This window comes from Trematomus bernacchii, unplaced genomic scaffold (assembly GCF_902827165.1).
Source record: "Trematomus bernacchii unplaced genomic scaffold, fTreBer1.1, whole genome shotgun sequence".
In the NCBI taxonomy this organism is placed as follows: Eukaryota; Metazoa; Chordata; class Actinopteri; order Perciformes; family Nototheniidae; genus Trematomus; species Trematomus bernacchii.
Genome location: NW_022987625.1, coordinates 1,765,746 through 1,786,281, shown reverse-complemented (window position 1 = coordinate 1,786,281; position 20,536 = coordinate 1,765,746). Strand labels below are relative to the sequence as shown.

Sequence of the window (20,536 nt, the reverse complement as noted above, 5' to 3'; positions counted from 1 at the left end):
AAAACCGTTTCTAGTCTTCGGTATTCTTGTTTTTGGCGTGAGAATAGTTTGGGCAGCGTGAGAGCGTGAGATTGAGAGTGAAAGCGTGTGTCACACGCCAGATGCGTGAGAGTTGGCAACCCTGATATATGGAAACGCTAACAACTTAGTTAGCACAGTTAGCACTGTGTCAATGGCTTAGCAGTCCGACACACGTTTACACATTTAAACAGTCGTGGTAGATACCTTGTTTGGGAGACATTCCTAACGAAATGAAGTGCCAACCACAAAATATTATTGAAACGTAGTCGTTTTATGTTCGTCAGCTTGCCAGCTGGATTACAATGCTAACCTACGTTTGCTAGTTGTTCAGTGTAATATGCTATAGGCTACTATACTATACTATACTATACTATACTATACTATACTATGAACAATAGATTCATATTTAAAGGGCCCATGTCATGCTTTTCCGGTTATTACCCGTCCCCTTGTGTGTTATGAAGGTTTTTATGCATGTAAAGGGTGTGCAGAGTCAAAACCCTCAAAGTACACCCTGTAGCGCATATTAGGCTATCAAGAACATGTTTACAATTGCAATCTTATACGGGTAGTCTGCTACATTCATTGTAGCTGGCATAACAACAATGTTTTCCCGAGCAAACTCATGTCTAGCTCCGTTGTTTAGCTCGGTAGCATACACGCTAGGAACGCCAGCTATAATGTAATTACGTTTCGCGACTGACCGTACGGTAAATCACCCGGAGTATACTGTCTACGAGTATTTTGTGTGTGAATGCAGACATTCTCCTGCTATGAGATACATGTATGTCTGCTGATATTAGAGTTGATATATGGAAACGCTAGCAGTCCGACACACGTTTACACATTTAAACAGTCGTGGTAGATACCTTGTTTGATAAATACACAAATAACAATGCAAACTTACAGGTTGTGTACCTGAATCTTCCCCTGCTCCAAACGGTCCAAACAAACTAGGAATAGCATCGTCCTTCAGTTTCAAATGCTGTGCATATCCGGCCTCAACTGGGCAATGTTTTGGAAGCTTTCGTCTGTGAAATGCCGCGTACACAGTAACGTTCTTCGAACCTCTGAAGGAACAGTGTTAAACAGAAATTTCAACCACTGACTTCGTCGTGGTTCTTCCGTCGGTAGGACAAACAGCTCAGATTTCTCCTCACATTTCAGGAAACAGGTCCTTGGCATTGGCATGACTGGATCGATTGTGAACTGAACCAGAGCTTCCAACAGTAAATGTTAGGCTGGCAGAGGGTGCGGCCAGCGCCGCTGGGTGTGGCCATAGCTCTTCCGGATTGGTCCATTTCGTTCCGGGTACGGCATGACATCATGCCGTACCCGGAACTAAATGGAAGACTCAAATGGGCAGTGACGTATCTCCAACGAGGCGTTTTGGGGAGATATTTTCTGTGTTAGAGTTTTACTCGCTACAGGGTGTACTTTGAGGGTTTTGACTCTGCACACCCTTTACATGCATAAAAACCTTCATAACACACAAGGGGACGGGTAATAACCGGAAAAGCATGACATGGGCCCTTTAAAGTTGGAATGAGGTTTAATACTTTCGGGTTAATAATGTGGCCTTTTTGGCAGTTTAACTAAAGGTGTGCGGCTGCTACCGTGAGGAAATATCAGCCTGAAATTACAATGGGCTTTAATGGAGGCATGTTGAAAGTTTTTGTCACTTCATGCCCTCAAGAGGCATTTTGTTTAATTATGTTTTGCTTAATTATTTGTCATTTTTCAAGCTACAAGATGTTTCCCACGTTTGTCATTAAAAATGATGTCTCAGGAATGTAGGGTTTGGGAATTATGGCAGTTTTAAAAAAAAATATGAAGGCAAATTTCAAGATTTCCTCCACTCTAGCTGTGACATCACGCACTCTAGTTAATGTTAAAATCTGAAGAAAACCTCTTTAACAAGGTCTGAACAATGTTTAATATCTCTAAAAGTAAGAATCAGATTTAAAAGTTGTGTTACACGAATAATGTCAGAAAGATGTGTAACATTTTAAAGTTGGAATGAGGTTTCTGAGTGAAAGTATGAATGAACAGTTAGCAGTTGAAGTCGCATGAAGATTTGTTGAAGTCTGAATAATTTCTCCATTGACTTCAATGGTTAAAAATGTGATGTATTATGGGATGTATCTCTGGATTTATGAAAGTTATGAATGATAAAAGTAATAGCCATCGATTCCCAACCGAGCTGAACGTTTTGATGTTTGAACGGAGTTTCTGCGATGTTGAATGTGGGAGGAGAAGAGGGCCAAAATAAGCCGGCGGAATAATAAACTTTTCGTCCATAGCATAACATGTAGTTGGAATGCTGTTATCAGCATTCCCACAAAATAACATATAGTTGGAATGCTGTATCAGCATTCCCACTAAAATATATATACCCCGTCAGTCATAACATTATGACCACCTGCCTAATATTGTGTAGGTCCCAAAACAGCCCTGACCCGTGGAGGCATGGCCTCCACTAACCCTCTGAAGGTGTGCTGTGGTATCTGGCCCCAGGTCCTTTAAGTCCTGTAAATTGTGAGGTGGGGCCTCCATGAATTAAACTTGTTTATCCAGCACATCCCACAGATGCCAAATTGGATTGAGGCCAAGTCAACACCTTGAACTTGTTGTCGTGTTCCTCAAACCATTCCTGCAGTGTGGCAGGAAGCATTATCCTGCTGTAACAGGCCACTGCCATTTGGGGATACCGTCTTCATGAAGGGGTGTATTTGGTCGGCAACAATGTTTAGGTAGGTGGTACGAGTCAAATTAGCATCCACATGAATGGCAGGACCCAATGTTTCCCAGCAGAATATTGCCCAGAGCATCACACTGCTTCTGCCAGCTTGCCTTCTTCCCATAGTGCACCCTGGTGCCATGTCTTTCCCAGGAGAGCAACACATGATGTAAAATAAAACGTAATTCATCACACCAGGCCACCTTCTTCCATTGCTCCGCGGTCCAGTTTTGATGCTCTCGTGCCCATTGTAGGTTCTTTGGGCGGTGGACAGGGGTCAGCATGGGCCCCCTGACCGGTCTGCAGCTACACAGCCCCATACACACGTACTGCGATGCACTGTGTGTTCGGACAGCTTTCTAACAGAACCAGCATTAACTGTTTCAGCAATTTGAGCTACAGTAGCTCTTCTGTTGGGTCGGACCACACAGGCCAGCCTTCGCTCTCCACGCCCATCAAGGAGCCTTGGTCGCACATGACCCTGACGCCGGTTCACCGGTTTTCCTTCCTTGGACCACTTTCGGTAGGTACTGACCACTGCAGACCGGGAACACCCCACAAGAGCTGCAGTTTTGGAGATGCAGTCTGACGCAGTTGTATAGTCATCACACTCTGGCCCTTGTCAAAGTCCCTCACATACTAACGCTTGCCCATTGTTTCTGCTTCCAACACATCAGCTCATCAGCACATATCCCGCCCACTGACAAGTACAGTCGTCATTATATTATGGCTGATTGGTGTATATCAATAGAGTATCTAAAGAATACACAATATGAAATGTAAATAATGACTTAAAACCGTCTATAGTAGACCAATCTATAACCAAAACAGAAACATGTGGACATACTTTTTTAAAGATTTTGAAATCAAATGCATCAATCTGGTGCAATATAAGTGCAGAATTAAGAGACTAGATCTATGGATACATCTCTCAACGCCCTTATGAAACAGAACTGTGTACTTTTCAATAATCAAAAAATCATTAGAATATGGCCACAACCAAAAACAAATATGTAAACTTGTTTATTACATTTTTTGGTTCATTTATAGTTGTGAGTGTCTTGGTTCCTGAGTCTCAGAGCCACTCCTCTTTCCCTCCTCTCTCTCTCCTTTCTTCCTCCTCTCTCCTCTCTCCCTCTCTTTCTCTCTCTTGCTCTCTCTCAATACATGTGCTCGTGCCAAACACACGCACACACACACACACACACACACACACACACACACACACACACACACACACACAGGTAGCTTCTATTGAATGTATTGAAGTAGCAATTGGCTGCCTTCTGACTTCTCTGGTAGCCCTAGTAAAGATTTTTCCGTCTCCCGCTATTTTGAGATCATCTGTCTTAGATTCCAGCGTCTTTATCAACTTTTCGGCACGGTGAAGATCCAGTTTTGTAGCTTGTAAGGTGTCTTCAAATGTCGTAATTCTTTTTTCAGCTTCGTCCATTTGCTGAAGTTGTCTCTCAAGTACCTGGTTTGTTATAGTCAGTGCTTCTCTCATTGTTGAAACTGGACTAGTCACGTTCTCCAAACGGTTATCAATGCCATCGAGAAGATTAAGTATCCCAGAAAGTTGAGATTTTGGCTCGGACATTAACTTAACAAGCGAAGGATTTCTATCACTCTCTTGAGACTCTACCTCCAGTTCTGGTAGGCCCTTGTTTGTTTCATAGTTTTCTTTTTGCCATCCTACCTTCTTTTTCTTTCTTTTTATAGCAGGGTTGCGGTCGAATAGTCCATTTAGCTTAGGAACCTTCCTAACGGAGTGAAATGACCCGGAAGTCCCTCAGTGGCAGCCATGATAAGTGCCGTTCGAATTCTCTAAATGAAAGGAAAGGAGGTTTCAAACTTCCTTTATAAGCTCCTTTAGCTTAGGAACCACTGGACCTCCCTAACCTAAAGGAGAGGAGAAAATGCTGCCCCACAATGCCTTGCGGCCGCGGCATTTGCCGTCACACAACAGTCGGCCGTTCACGGAAACAACCGATTATGAACGAGAAATGATATCATGAAAGTTACTGTGCTTATTAAGCTTTTTAAAACGTATGTGGTAACTTGCCAAAGTGCTTTGTTTTGAACGTTCATCAGTATTATAATCAAAAAGAGAAATATGAACGTTAGTTTTTACTGAAATGATCAAATAAAGTCAACATTTCACAGTCTTTACTGAACTGTGTGGGGTTTGTTCAACTTTTAAAAGATGTTTGAATGGTGATATACACAGTGATAGATGTTAAGGACTAACGTTTATAATAAATACATTTGTATTGATTTTAAGATCTTTTCATAGTTCATACAATCATACGTATTGGGATCATTTGTATTAATGTGGACCGGAGGGAGAGGGTGACGAGCATAAGTTTCACTTTCCTTTTTTATTTAAATTCCAACTTTGGTCATGAAGAATATGTTTCTCGGTTGTCCCCGTTCATAAAGCATAAAACAACAGCATCAGAGCACGGTGCAGAGTCTCTAGATGAGTTTACAGTAGTCCTTCGTTCTTATTAAACATCCATGTTGTAGTCCACTGTATAGAAAACTGTAGTTTCCATAGTTTCCCCACAGCAGCAGGCGCACATTTATGACCTCCGCTGGCGCATCATAAACACGTCGGATAGTGAAAGTGCAGTCGGATTCTCTAAAGTACCGCAGTCTCTTCTCCTAAATCCTTTTGAATTCTCCTATCCACTATCCCTTAACCCCATGACGTTTCACTCAGAGGTTAAGGGATAGACGATAGGGTTAGAACTTAGGAGCTGATTTTTGGACTATTCGACCGCAACCCAGGAGTCTTTTCTTAGATGTTGACTCTCCACAATTTACTCTATAAAGAATTCCAACTTTCTCTGAGTGGAAGTAAAAAAACTCATATGTATCACTGAGGTTGTGCAGAGCTCTCAGCTAAGATGGAAAATATAATGACTATACCAAAACGCCTCCATTGGACTCCTTTCTTTTCTTCCGTAACACAATGACATCACTATGTAACACTTGCGCTCCTATTGGCTTGCACTCCAACACATTGCACCTGATAGGCTATGGGGCGGGACATCTCATAGCGGCTGACCAATCACAACAGAGCCGGCCAGCGAACCAATCAGAGCAGACTGGGCTCTGGTTTCAGACAGAGGGTGAAAAGAGGTGCTGCAGCACAGGCAGTATGAGGAAAATAAAGAGCTTTTTGAACATTAAAGCATGGAGACATGTCACAGTAGAACCAATACAAATCTAATACGATTCTAACAATGAGTTTGTATGTATAACTCAAGTAACTCAAGAGGGGGAATAAAACTATTAAGGGAGGATAATCTGTGCAGATATTTTGCAGTAAAATGGTGTAGTGTTACAAACTTGTAAGGTGATTGGACCATGTTGTTAGACCCTGGATCCAGCAGGAAGTGCTTCTGGGATACCTTTCCTGTAACAGTATCTATGGTAACCACAGGGAAGCCCATCTGCAGCACCCAGCGGTTCATGATGTCAGAAACTGGATGAGGAAGTGGAACATCATTGGCGCTCACTGCCTGTTGACAAAGGTGACAGGAAGCACCTATCTGTATTTATGTTATTTTGACAAGGACAGTAAGATTTCAAAAACAAGTTTAAACATGGTGGGTTGGTGGTTGTAATCCTTCATTTAAAAAAATGATAATACATTTTCAACACTACCATGTTTCTAGTTTAAGGTGTATATATTACATAATAAACTACAGGAAAATGTCAGATACAACACAGTGTCAGAACATTATACCATGAACTAGTTGGGCTCTATTTTCCTGAAAAGGGTGGAAAAACAAGCAACATCAACATCTCCCAGCACAAATGCACATTATTACTGAAACGTTTTGGTGACCACAGAAGTTATAATAAATACAGCATTATTAAAAAGAGCAATACAGAATCGGAAGAGTATGGTGTAGACTCTCCACAAAAAGTTTAACTTCTGTTGTGATCCAGTGCTTTATAAATAAACGTTGACTTGACATGAGAATGTGAAGCCAGGAATAAAGGATGTGTGTTCTTCTTTCTAAACTCCACTAACACCTGTGGTCAGACTCAAATATACAGCAACCAAAGCTCAATGTCTTCCCTAAACCAGTGCTCAGAAAGATTTAAATAAACCACCACAATTTGCAATTGCAGCTTGATTTAGTTAACAATATGTACACTTAGGAATATATTTTCAGGAAATAAAATAAAAACTGCAATCTTACCAATTGTAGGTGCTGCCACAGGTCACTCCCCACTGTGTTACTGTAGGAAAATTGTTTGAGGTATGTCTGAATATAAAATAAAAACAATCATCCTGTCAGTTAGTTGTTCCCTGTTAGTGAATAAGTGCAAATACAGTTATTAATCACGACATAAAATGTGTGTATGATGCTTTTAAGCAAACAGAAACAAAGGAGCATACACTGAGTCCCTGGACAAAGACCGGCTCTGAGAGGAAATCAGACAACATCCTCAACACTGCTGCACCCTGGGGACACACACATAGGACACACACACAGGACACACACACAGGACACACTGTCAGTCTCTCTGTCAATCAATGAGCTTACACCAGCTTACAATTTGACTGGGGGGGCCGTGCTGGGGCCGGTTATTCAGTGAGAGGCATATTTAATGCTGGAAAAAAGGAGACAAAGTCAGTGTTCACGATTTAAACTTTTCAGTTCAGTATAAAGACATCAAATACCATTATTGGTTATTGTTTTAAAAACTGAATTTGTGTCAATGACTTAGTTACAATTTTAGTTTAGTTACTTACTTCACCATTAACCTAAATGCAGTTTGGGGTAATAAATACATTATTCACGTAGCCAATCGTTGTTTTTATTTCTTAATATGTGTTGGTATTGGTTTTAGTAACATCATTTGTTTCAGTAACTTGTTTCAATTGATTTAATCACAATACTGAAAAAAAACATTCCTGTTATCTTAGGCCAGGGATGTCCAAACATTTTTCACTGAGGGCCACATATAGAAAAACATACAAAGGGCCCCTCATGAGGTATATCACCTCATAAGTTATGAGCAGGGGTGCACATAACTGGTACGCAGGTACGCATGCACGGCAACAATCTGAAATGCGTACCGCCACTTGTGTCACAAAGCGCATTTGCGTACCGACGTACGCAGAGTCGGTCTCCATGTGCACAGACAGGGCTGCTGTTAACGTCGGTCTGTACAGCAGCACTGCGCTAAAACAGCTTATCACAACGTTCACACGCGCTGTGGTCACGAAGCTCTGTACTCCACTACCACCCCCCCCACCCCCGTTGGTTGACATTCGCGATACAGAGGGCTTCATGGGAACTTTGAGGGGAGCCAGAAGTTTGGAGTACCAAACACTGACTCCAGGTACTCACTGAGAAAGTTGTGTGCACCCCTGGTTATGAGGCAATATACCCCTCAATAATGTCTTGTTTCTGATATGAGGTTTTAAAGTTCATGTAAAGATATGTTGCCTTTGTGTGTGTACCTTGCTGTATGAGATGGTATCAAACTGCTCAGAGATCTGGCCCGGCAGGATAACACTGTCTTCTTTAGAGGACAGAGGATGAGAGGAAGTCAGGGCGTCCACCGCAAACACCCTGTGGATGTCATCCAGGACGATCAAGTCTTTCTGGAGATCAGAGACGGACAGCAATGTGTAACATTTCATATCATGTGCAAAGTTGACAGAAACGCCGAGGTGGGAAAGTTTCCGGATCCAATACTTAAGTAAAAGTAATGATACTTCACTGTAAAATGACGTTAAAGTACTATCAAAAAGGGACTTAAGTAAAAGTATTTAAGTATGACCAGGAAAAATGTATGAAACAAATTAAAAGTAAAAACAGCAAATATGTTTTCCTTTACTTCTTACAGCTTGTAAAAAATATTTGCTGTTTTTACTTTTACTATGAAATGTTTTTTCCCCAAAAGAATTACTTGAACATCAGCCAATGAATTTTCCGTCTCTAGTTGTTTTAGCTCTACTTAATTATAATGTGGATAGTTTAATTTATATCCAAACAACGTATTTTCTTCATAAGTTTGTGTTTACAAATCTGGATCTATAAAGTAAATGTAGTATGTATTTGAATTGTAGCAGAGTTGAAGTATGAAGTGGCACAGTAAGTAGTTACTCATGTAAAGTACAAGTATCTGAAATGAGTACTTAAGCACAGTACTTGAGTAAATGTACTTAGTTACCTTCCACCACAGCAGATAAGTATATATTTGTTGTTATTACGGCAGAAGGAGTCAGATAAGCTTTGTGTTCTCACCACGTTCCATGTCGGCTCAGCATGGTCCGCTCCCAGGTACGACACGTAGGAAGCAAAGCCCTCGTTCAGCCACACCTCGTTCCACCAGCGCAGAGTCACCAGGTTACCAAACCACTGCACACACATTACATTTATTTACATCAGGGGTGTCAAACATATGGCCCGCGGGACAAAACCGGCCCGCCAGAGGGTCCAATTCGGCCCGCGGGATGACCTTGCAAAGTAAAAAAATGACAGAAAATACATTAATTGCATTTTCACAACTTTTATGTATTTTGTATGTACAAATAGTTTTCATTTACAAGGCAGGGGGATAAGTTAACGTTCCTCCTTAATAGTTATATGAGTTTTTATGGTGCCGTGACGGTTCAGGTGTTCAGGATTACTACACAGTTGTGGAAATGGATGTAAAAAAGTTGTTTTGATCATAAAGTAAAAAACGATATTGTTCAGTCCCATATACCGATGACTAAATGCAGAGGCATAATATTGTTGGAATTGCACTTATTTTTCTTAAGAAATGTTCGCTTGTTCGTAATGTTTTCTTACAAGATAGTTTTATTAAATATTAAAAATATCAGAATGTACATGTTTGCACTCAACAAAGGGGATCATTTGGAGTTGTCGTTATTTATTATGCTAAGATATAACTGGTCCGGCCCACATGAGATCACATTTGGCTGTATGCGGCCCCTGAACTAAAATGAGTATCACACACCTGATTTGGATCATCATCAATCTAAAGATACCATTTAAAATGACATTGTAAAACGTATTCACCATGTGTGCTAGTTCATGAGCAATGATGGTGGCAGTCGTCTCTTTGTTTCTGTTGGAGGAGGTCACAGGGTCATAGAGGAGGTTGCTTTCTCTGTATGTCACTAAACCCCAGTTCTCCATCGCACCAAAGAAGAAGTCTGGCAGGGCGATTTGATCTGCAGAGAGCAGGTTTACAGCAGGTTAAAGGGACTGATCACAAGTCGCTGCATCACAACCATAACTTATTACAATAAAACAGAGAAACAACATGCAACTAATCTGTTGTACTGGGACGGCAGCTGAGGTCTCAGGAAAGAATTTCAAAATCAAGGTATGGTATGTTGGATTGACATTTCAACAACACTTAAATCCACATAAAAACGGAAACCTGTTGCTTGCTTCATGGGATTAACCTGTTGAAGGATTGAAGAATTAGCCTATATTGCAGTTTATCCAGGGCTGATTCCTCTGTATACCACCTTACCTAGACACTCCTCAACAATGGAACAATTTAACATAATACAATAGCAAAATAAACGTAATTCTCCCCTCTTATTGTCTCTTTTCTTTTCCTTTATTTATTTGTCTTCTTCTTTTCTTTCTTTTTAAATTTGTAAGTTTTAAAAGTTTTTTGTTACTACTTTAAAAAAACAGATTAAGTTTCACTTTCATTACATTTGCGAGGTTTTGAAAAGAATTAGCCTACTCGGCAGATTGATCACACGTTAGGTTCCCATCCAAATGAAGCGCATAATTAAAGTGGACCTATCATGCTATATTATAATAATATAGTGTAGGACCATACCTATATAAGGCATATTTATACTTTTTTTTTTTCAAAATACCAAACAGATCATGCATTTTAGCCATGCCTCATTTCGCTCAATTTGCACTTTTTTCCCCCTGTTTTTGCAAGGGCTGATTCTGTGAGAACAGCACCATCTACAGGCCTGGCATATGTACTACAGCGTCTCCAGCGCTTTCGAACGGCAATGGCCGTGGCTGTCTCCTCCTGATTGGTGGAGTTGGCCCAATAGCCGTAGCGCCACCGTCCTGACGTCAGGACAGTGTTCAAATCTGGATCAGTTTTTATCAGATCCGTTGCAGCCCCTTTTTTAGAGATTTGGGTATGGAGGAAAATAGAGAGGGTTGTGTTTTCTGACACTTGGTGAGTTCCCTGGAACAGCGGGGATTTATTCTTGTTTCTTCATGGTCAACAGCTTTTTTGTTAAAGTGGACCTATCATGCTATATTTAAATGATATATTGTAGGGCCATACCTATATAAGGTATATTTATACGTTTCTGTTTTCAAAATACCAAACAGATCATGCATTTTAGCCATGCCTCATTTTGCTCTATGTGCTGTTTGCTGTCTACGGGTCTGATTCTGCTGACCACGCCCCCCTGCAGGAGAGGTGAGCCGTGCTCTGATCAGCTGCTGGGCTGTCAGAAGAGGGGGAGAAAAAGAGATCTCCGTCCTCCGTGTTTTAGTCGTTATTCATTTGTTTTAAAGCTCAATAAATAACTAAGAAGACCTTTGACCGGCACTTTTCTAATTTTGTCCGGAAGATTGAAACTTTAACGGACATCTTGACCGGCGAAAGAAACTGAAACTGAAACTCTGCCGCACGGTCCCCTCGTTCCTTGGAAGAGGCGGAGAGGTGGGTGTTTGTCATCTGCTGGTGGACTAACCGGAGAGAATTACAGTGCTTGCCTCGACGGGGAGGGATTGCATTGAATTAAAGCAGCGGGAGCAAACGCTTGCCTCGGGGAGGGAGAAAAAAAGCCACAGCGGAGAATAAACAGAAGGGTAACCATGGTAACTATGGGCGGGAAGTCTTCTTCGCTGCTTTTGTGGCAGACTACAGCGCCACTTACAGGCCTGGCATATGTACTACAGCGTGTCCAGCGCTTTCGAGCGGCAATGGCCGGCCGTGGCCCAACCCCACATTCCCCTGATAGGTGGAGGGTTGGCCCAATAGCCGTAGCGCCACTTCTGTGACGACATAGAAGTGTTCAAATCTGGATCAGTTTTTATCAGATCCGTTGCAGCCCCTTTTTTAGAGATTTGGGTATGGAGGAAAATAGAGAGGGTTGTGTTTTCTGACACTTGGTGAGTTCCCTGGAACACCGGGGACACATATTCATGTATAAAAGACGTACAAAAGTGCATTTTGCATGATAGGTCCCCTTTAAATAAAGCTCACTTTTAGTTTGAAACCCGCTTCTCCTCATCCTGCATGTGGGTCCTGATTTTCCCCATCGCTGACACATTGAACATACAGCACAGCTGAGGCTTATGGGAATGTCATCAGTTTTAAGTGCAGGGTTCTTACACCTTTTCCAAAGTCAAATTCAAGCACTTTTCAAGCATTTTCAAGGTGCATTTTCAAGCTTTTCAAGCATCTTACAGCTGTTGTAAATTACATATTTATATACACATACTTATACTCAAATTATTATTTCCCTACCTCACATTAAATCAGATGTTCTTTATGCTATAAACAACCAAATGTAGCCCAGCTGTCTTGGTGCTGTTAGACCTGACAGCTGCCTTTGACACTGTGGACCAGAGCATCCTGTTGTCACGGCTTGAACAGTCCGCTGGCATCACAGGCTCTGCCCTTGCATGGTTCAGGTCCTACCTGACAGACCGTAGCTTCTCAGTACAGCTAGGTGCCTTCTCCTCTGCCAAAGCCCCTCTTACCTGTGGGGTTCCCCAAGGCCCATCCTTTTTCTACTGTACATATTGCCCCTAGGTTCAATTCTCACTAAACACAATATTCCCTTCCACTGCTACGCCGACGATGTACAGATATATCTGCCTCTCAAAGCAAATGGCAAACACTCTCTACAGCAGCTGATGGACTGCTTAACAGAGATAAAATCCTGGCTGAGCAAAAACTTTCTCAACCTCAACGAGAGCAAGACTGAGGTCATCTTTTTTGGACCACAACCTCCAGCCTCTCCGGTTGATATTCTGGGCTCTCTCAATAAAAACATCCTCCCCTCTGTCATGAACCTTGGAGTGACCTTCACTAGCACTTTTAAATTCGACAAGCAGGTCAGCACCGTAGTCAAATCCTGCTTTTTTAAAATAAGACTATTGGCCAAAACCAAGTCGTATTTATCTTTTAATGACTTAGAAAGGGTTATTTACGCCTTTGTTACCTCAAGACTGGACTATTGCAACGCTCTGTATGTGGGTATGGACCAGGCCTCAATTAAACGCCTGCAGCTAGTCCAAAACGCTGCTGCACGTTTGCTGACTGGCCACAAAAAGCGTGACCACATCACCCCAATTCTGGACTCACTACACTGGCTTCCAGTTCGGTTCAGAATTGATTTTAAAATCCTTTTATTTGTTTTGAAAGCACTAAATGGGCTGGCTCCGGCCTATATAGCCGAACTCCTCCATCGCTACACCCCAGCCAGAGCTTTAAGGTCTGCTGACCAGCTGCTGCTGGTAGTGCCCAAGACCAGGCTTAAAACCCGAGGGCACCGAGCCTTCGCAGCAGCTGGCCCTAGGCTCTGGAACACTCTGCCCCTCCATGTGAGGTCGGCCCAGACCCAAGGGGTTTTTAAATCTACACTAAAAACATGCTTCTTCTCTCTGGCCTTCTAGTTAGAGTGGAGCACGACTCCTGACTTTTCCTTGTGTTTTTTTTTTAATATACATATCAGTTTTTTTTTTTTTTTAATATATATCAGTTGTAATTTATTTATTGTGATTGTAGTAATGTGTTTTTATTACATGTCCAGCACTTTGGCTCGACCAAAAATCGCTTTTAAATGTGCTTTATAAATAAAACTTGATTTGATTTGATTTGATTTGAAATGTGTGTTTCATAATAGCATTCTACATGAGGATGAAATATTTACATTTTTAGAAAAGAAAACCTAGTTTAATATTTCAAAATGTGTGACCCATCTGTACGTAGACTGGGCATCCCATATAACCTGGCTGAGCCAATATAAAACAATCAGCCAAATAACTTTTCAATACATTATTGATTACTATTTTTTAGGTACTTTTAGGTTGGCAGTAAACACAAGTCAGAGGTAAATGGTGTACTTTTACTCTACTACATGTATTTAATACCTTTAGTTACTTTACAGATGTGGATGAATGATGTGAAATATAATCAAGTGTTAAATCAGACTTTAGTTCCACCTGGAGTAAATTCACAAGCTACCCTGCAGTATACAAAGTCATTCAAACTAGCTGCACCTTTACCAGCTTTGAGAACACTTTAATGATCAATCATTATAAAACATATCATATACAATTATTAGGGATGCTCCGATCGCCGGAATCAGTATCGGCCGATACCGATCGCCGATCCGATCGAGTGGGCGGGGCCTATGGGGATCTTCCATTTAAAGTGATGTTTAAAACTCAGTTAATGGGGCTCAGTTAATGGGGCTCATTCACTGGCGCTTCCACAAACCAACCAACCAACATAATTATTACATTCAAATGAAGTACATTATTCAAGTTTACATTAACTTGGGATAATAACACGGGAGAAATGAGCGGAAGCGCTCTCTTTTCCTCTCTCCCCCTCTCTCTCCTGACAGCCCGTCAGTATCTCCTGCAGCTCACTGATCCAGTAATGAGTGACCCGACAGTGAAGAATAAATATATTTATAACTAGTTTAGCTTGTTCCAGGGGTAGATCAAATAGCTAAGTGTGTTAGGTCTAACTCTTAATGTGTGTTCTGCTCCGCTCACCGGTCCGTCACAGCGGGTGGAGCTGCAGGATTTCTGCTTCACACACACGTTGCATACCGCTATTTTATTGTCATTTTCGGACACTTAAAATACTGCCAGACTAGTGAAGCCATTTTGGCGAGCTTGTTTTGCCGCGCACAGAGAAAAGTGTCATGTATTTTACATGCAACGATAGCCTAATCTAAAATACTCTACTACGGCGTACCTTTCGTGTGGTGTGTGGCGTCAGCGCAGACTCTCGCATCGTTATTGTTGCACACTTTGCAGGAGGCTACTCTTGGGCTTCGCTTGACCCTCGTCTTAGCCATGACTTGTATTTGTCTTCTGCTAGCCAATGCTCGTTGAAACGGCAACCTCCTGGCAGACTGTCATCTATCACTCTCATCAGAATGCCCAGGTCACACACGTAACAAAAACACTTGCCGGTCACGCACATTGCGCGGGAAGGCCGGAGCGGAGCTGTTTTATGTAAAAACGAAGCAATTAAGCGCGCTCCGACTTCTTTATTTTCTTTTAATCTAAAAAGCGAAGTAAAGCATTTACAATTTCAAGCACTTTATCCCAAATTCAAGCACCATTCCCAAAATTCAAGCACTTTTCAAACCTTGAAAACACCTCGTACAATTTCAAGCATTTTCAAGGATTTCCAGCACCCGTACGCACCCTGTAAGTGCCCACTTTCCCCCCTTTGAGTCATGATTATACTGTAAAAGCAGCTTACCAGACTTGCTCAGAGGGTAGGAGATGTTGAAGTAGGACTGGAAGAAGTCCAGCACCGGTCTGGTCACGTTCAGGGCGTAGCTCCCCTGACCCTGCTCCATCGCCTCCCTGCGAGCCCAGATACGGATCTGAACACACAGCAGAAAACCTCATGTGTGTTATGTGTTATAATCACTGTTGGAAGAAGTACTCAGATCCATTCAGAGGTGGGAGTGTAGGAATGCTCTGTTACAGTAAAAGTCCTGCATTCAAAATGTTACAAAGTAGAAAAGTAGAAAATCATCCAAATATAGTTAAAGTACCAAATTTAAAAGTAGTGATTGTGCAGATTGGTCCATTTCAGAATAATCTATATGATATGTTTTATAATTATTGATCATTAAAGTGTTATCAAAGCTGGTAAAGGTGCAGCTAGTTTGAATGACTTTGTATACTGCAGGGTAGCTTGTGAATTTACTCAAGGTGGAACTAAAGTCCATTTTATACATGAATATGTGTGCCCGGTGTGTCAGGGAATTCACCAAGTGTCAGAAAACACAACCCTCTCTCTTTTCCTCCATACCCAAATCTCTAAAAACGGGGCTGCAACGGATCTGATAAAAACTGATCCAGATTTGAAAATTCTCTGACGTCAGGAACGAGGAGCTTCGCCTATATGGCCAACTCTCCACCTATCAGGGGAATGAGAGGTTGCTGTGGCATGGTAACAGCATGGTAACAGCATGGTAACAGCATGGTAACATGACGCTCGTGCCTCGCCCCCCTCCTTTGCAGGGGGGCGTGGTCAGCTGCAGCTCATGCAAAGACAGGGCTGGAGGAGAGCAAAATAGAGCAAAATGAGGCATGGCTAAAATGCATGATCTGTTCAAAAAAACTTCACAGACATGTTTTATATAGGTATGGCCCTACAATATATTATTCAAATATAGCATGATAGGTCTATCATGCGATATATATATCGGGGAGGGAGAAAAAGAGCCAGAGCGTCCACAGCGGAGAACAAACAGAAGGGCAACCATGTCAACCATGCGCGGGAAGTCTTCTTCGCTGCTTTTGTGGCAGACTACAGCGCCACTTACAGGCCTGGCATATGTACTACAGCGTCTCCAGCGCTTTCGAGCGGCAATGGCCGTGGCCGTGGCCCAACCTCTCATCTCCGTGATAGGTGGAGAGTTGCCCATATAGGCGGAGCACCCCTTTTCTGACGTCAGAAATATTCAAATCTGTATCAGCTCCGTTGCAGCTCCGTTTTTAGAGATTTGGGTATGGAGGAAAAGAGAGAGGGTTGTGTTTTCTGACACTTGGTGAGTTCCCTGACACACCGGGGACACATATTCATGTATAAAAGACGTACAAAAGTGCATTTTGCATGATAGGTCCCCTTTAACTTTTACTTAACCTGTTAAGCCCGAGAGACCCCGGTACCGGGGTACTGCCGCAACATCTTGCAGGAAACAGTGTCTGAGGGCATGTTCATTTAATAAAACTATGAATGTTTTATATCCATGTAACGGGAAGAAACTCATCTAACTGATCATTTCTTTTTTTTTTTCAAAAGAAACCCACAATGCTAACACTGAGCCTCTGAATTAGCAACGAGCGAAAAATGCTAACACCTTACTGCACCGAAAATCACTCACAAAACCTTATTATTTATCTTTTCACCACATCCAACACATCGATTCACATCGTGAGGTGACACAGAATCGTTTGACACCGACATTACCACTGAATTATACGTATATGCGACGTTATAAGCAAAAACGGACATCAAAACAGGTGACGCTAGGTAGCTAAAAATGCTCAAATGTTTACCTTGGCTCTGTAGTCTCTCCAAAGTGGTCTTCAATGGCATTAAAACGATAAAAACGCTGCTGAAGTTAATCCATATGTTAATCTAATGTGTCTGTGTCCCTTTGAAATGATTTCTGATAATCCATAAGCATTAAAACTGCTTTTCCGTTTCCAGATGTCAAAGCTAGAGATAGGTCATTTGTTCTGGGAATGTCATTTTCGAGCCTGAGACCTGAAAAACAGGCTCAGGGCTTAACAGGTTAAAAAAAGAGAACGGAGCGAAAAATACAAACAACAAATTGTGTCAGGTGCACGTGACCTGCTCCGCTGCGCGTGCATCATTTCCAAAGTGCTTCCACAGCAGTGACACACATCTGTGGATAATCATTTATACGAAAATGGTTAAAGCAACCATCACTAAACGCCAGCACCACTGCATCTACAGCAGACAATAGCAACAGGTCAGATGGGGACATCACGTTACCCTCCGTTGTGGACACTAGCTTACTCCCGCCTGACTCGCCGCCCTCGCCCCCGGAGCAGCAGTTTTCGTCACCCGAAACACTGCCGCCGCTCATCGGCCCGCAGGTGCCAGGAGACCTCGGCAAAACAGAGCCTGCCCAGGTATATCTAAACAAGTACCCGCCTGTACAGTGGGGTAAGGCGGTCATTTTGCAGCTCGTGGTATAAAAATAGACAATGGCTAGAATATGAATGTAAAAATAGTGCCATATTCTGCCATGCCTGTAGAAATGTTGGGTCAAAAATAATGCATACAATAGCACAGATGCCTTCACCACGAATGGCTACAAAAATATTTCATATATCCCAAGCTTATCAACAAGCTAATGTTGCAGCTGAAATGTTCTCCAGGTCACAAAGTCAACCTCACACGATGATGTGATACCAGTTTTCAAGCACAGTAAATATTCTCTTCCCAGAGTATATGATGAGACCAAGGTGATGATGTGGTACATGGTTTTAATAATACTTTTGCCTTTCAATGTTTGCCATTTCAAACCATGAGCTGGTTCAAATATTATTTGCCTTGATTTACAATATGTTGTCATTTGTTTTATCACTACAGTTTTTAAGCTTTTGTGCTTTTCTTTGCCATAGTCCGGTTTGGAATGGATGAAATATTTTAGGATTGCACTTTTAACTTGAAATGTTCTCACTTGTTTGGTTTCAAAACATAACAAATGCCATAATCTGTTCATTGGGACCATAACATCAATGCTATTTTTCATTGCTGTTGCCGGCCGCTATTGCTCATGTAAACCTACTACTGCTGCGCCCCCTGTAATCTCAGATGCACCCTGAGTCATTTTGTTCTGGAACCGGGCCTGCCCTTCAGGCTCATCAAGATCCCTCCGCTTCGCGTCGGGTTCCCTGATCAGCCTGTCGGGTGTTCTTTTCCCCATAATGACCGCCTCGCTGAACATTATCCCGTTTATTACACGGCCATATACTAAACAAACAACAGAGCCCATTCCGTGTTCCTGTTATTGTTTACTTCCTCTCTGCCTTCTTCTGGTGATTTATCTGACGTCCAGCGCTCCGTCTTTTAACCTCTTTTCCTTTCTCTTTCTTGATCCTCCTTAGCAACCTTAATTATAGTCATTGACAGTGGTCTGTACTACTGTATTAAGAACGTGTCACATGTTAAAAATGTACAATCAGAATCGAGCCAGAGGTGGCGTTCATTGTGGCCGGGGATTTTAACACTACTAACATGAAGAAGGTCCTGCCGAAGTACTACCAACACATCAGCTGCCCGACGCGCAGGGGAAACATACTGGACCATGTTTATTCCCCTTTTCGACATGGATATAAGGCTCTCCCTCGCCCTCCCTTCGGCAAATCAGAGCACATCTCACTGCCGCTGCTGCCTACAACACTACAACGATGGAGTGAGGAGTCAGATTCAGCACTGCAGGATTGCTTTGCATCTACGGATTGGAGTGTGTTTAAGGACAATAACATCAACACACACACGGATACGGTCATCTGCTACATTGGGAAATGCATCGATGACGGGGTACCGAAGGTTTCTGTACGAACATTCCCGAATCAAAAGCCCTGGATAAACGGCGAGGTTCGTACCAAGCTGAAAGCGCGCACAGAGCTGGAGATTTGGAGGAGTTCAGGAAATCTATGAACTCCTGAGAGCTATCAGCAGTGCAAAGAGACAGTACAAAGACAAGGTGGAATTTGACTTCAAAGGCTGTAACACCCGGAACATGTGGGCGGGACTAAGAACAATGACTGACTACAAAGGAGCAGCGGGGGGTGCTGCGGGAGTGTCTGCATGCGCATCTCTCCAAGATGAGCTGAACAGATTTTTTTTCACGCCCCCATTGCCATCAATGGGACTACGGTGGAGAGCTTCAGGTTCCTCGGGGTCCACATCACTGAGGACCTGACATGGACTCTTCACACCACCACCATCACCAAAAAAGCTCGACAGCGGCTCTTCTTCCTCCGCAGGCTGAGGAGGTTCAACATGGACTCCAGGATACTCTGCAACTTCTACAGGTGCACCATAGAGAGTATCCTCACTGGCTGCATCACGGCCTGGTACGGCAGCTGCACCGACCTCAATCGTAAGGCTTTACAGAGGGTGGTGAAAACTGCACAGCACATCACCAGGACGGAGCTGCCATCCATGGAGGACCTTTACTACCAGCGGCTCAGGAAGAAATCCCTCAGGATTATCAAAGACCCACATCACCCCAGCCACAAACTGTTCTGTCTGCTGCCGTCTGGCAGGCGCTACCGCAGCATCCGGACTAAAACCACCAGACTCAGGGACAGTTTCATCCCACAGGCCTTAAGACTGTTAAACAACTGAACTGCTGAAACAACATCCACAATATTCATCTGGCTGCTACTTAAAAAATATTTATCTATTTACCTAATATATCATATTTCAATGACATGCATATAGACTCTTATTGCACTATTTCACTATTTCACTTTTTTAAACTATTTTTCTTCTTTTATTTACTATTTACTATTTACTTGCACTATATTTTTCTGTTTATCTGTGTTTTGTGTTGCACTGTTGGAGAAGCCTGTGACACAAGATTTTAATCGACATAACTACACTGTAGCTATGTTCGTTTGACAAATAAAGAACCTTGAACCTTGAACCTTAACCACTGCATAAATGTGATGAAAATGGAAGATGAGGTCACAGTTACCAGAGTGTGTCCTTGTGCAGCGCTGATGTGTGTGTAGTCAGAGATCACGATGGCCAGTAAATAGGTGGACATGATCTCGGTGGGCTCGAACTTAGTGTGTGTCACAGATGCTCCACCAATGGTGATGTTAACAATGTCTGAAAATACACAAAAACATAGTTCAACAGACTCTAATGACTATGCAATTATTCATATAGCAATGTGAGGAAAGATAACATTTACATTTTGTAAATCCTTCTGTTAACTTTATGTCTGGATTTCTCTGACAGCAGCTCTCT

The 20,536-nt window shown here is 42.3% G+C and overlaps 1 protein-coding gene across 1 annotated transcript in view; it reads right to left on the bottom strand.

Moving 5' to 3' along the window:
- LOC117484451 (aminopeptidase Ey-like) overlaps positions 1 to 20,536 on the bottom strand; it is a 101,297-nt gene that overhangs the window by 39,647 nt on the left and 41,114 nt on the right. The window contains exons 6-13 of the mRNA XM_034132924.1: positions 20,259 to 20,395; positions 15,260 to 15,386; positions 9,823 to 9,977; positions 9,043 to 9,156; positions 8,253 to 8,396; positions 7,182 to 7,247; positions 6,982 to 7,047; positions 6,119 to 6,291 (exon numbers count right to left, since the gene is read on the bottom strand). Coding sequence (XP_033988815.1) covers positions 6,119 to 6,291; positions 6,982 to 7,047; positions 7,182 to 7,247; positions 8,253 to 8,396; positions 9,043 to 9,156; positions 9,823 to 9,977; positions 15,260 to 15,386; positions 20,259 to 20,395 — 982 coding nt within the window. The remainder of the gene's footprint in view (positions 1 to 6,118; positions 6,292 to 6,981; positions 7,048 to 7,181; positions 7,248 to 8,252; positions 8,397 to 9,042; positions 9,157 to 9,822; positions 9,978 to 15,259; positions 15,387 to 20,258; positions 20,396 to 20,536) is intronic.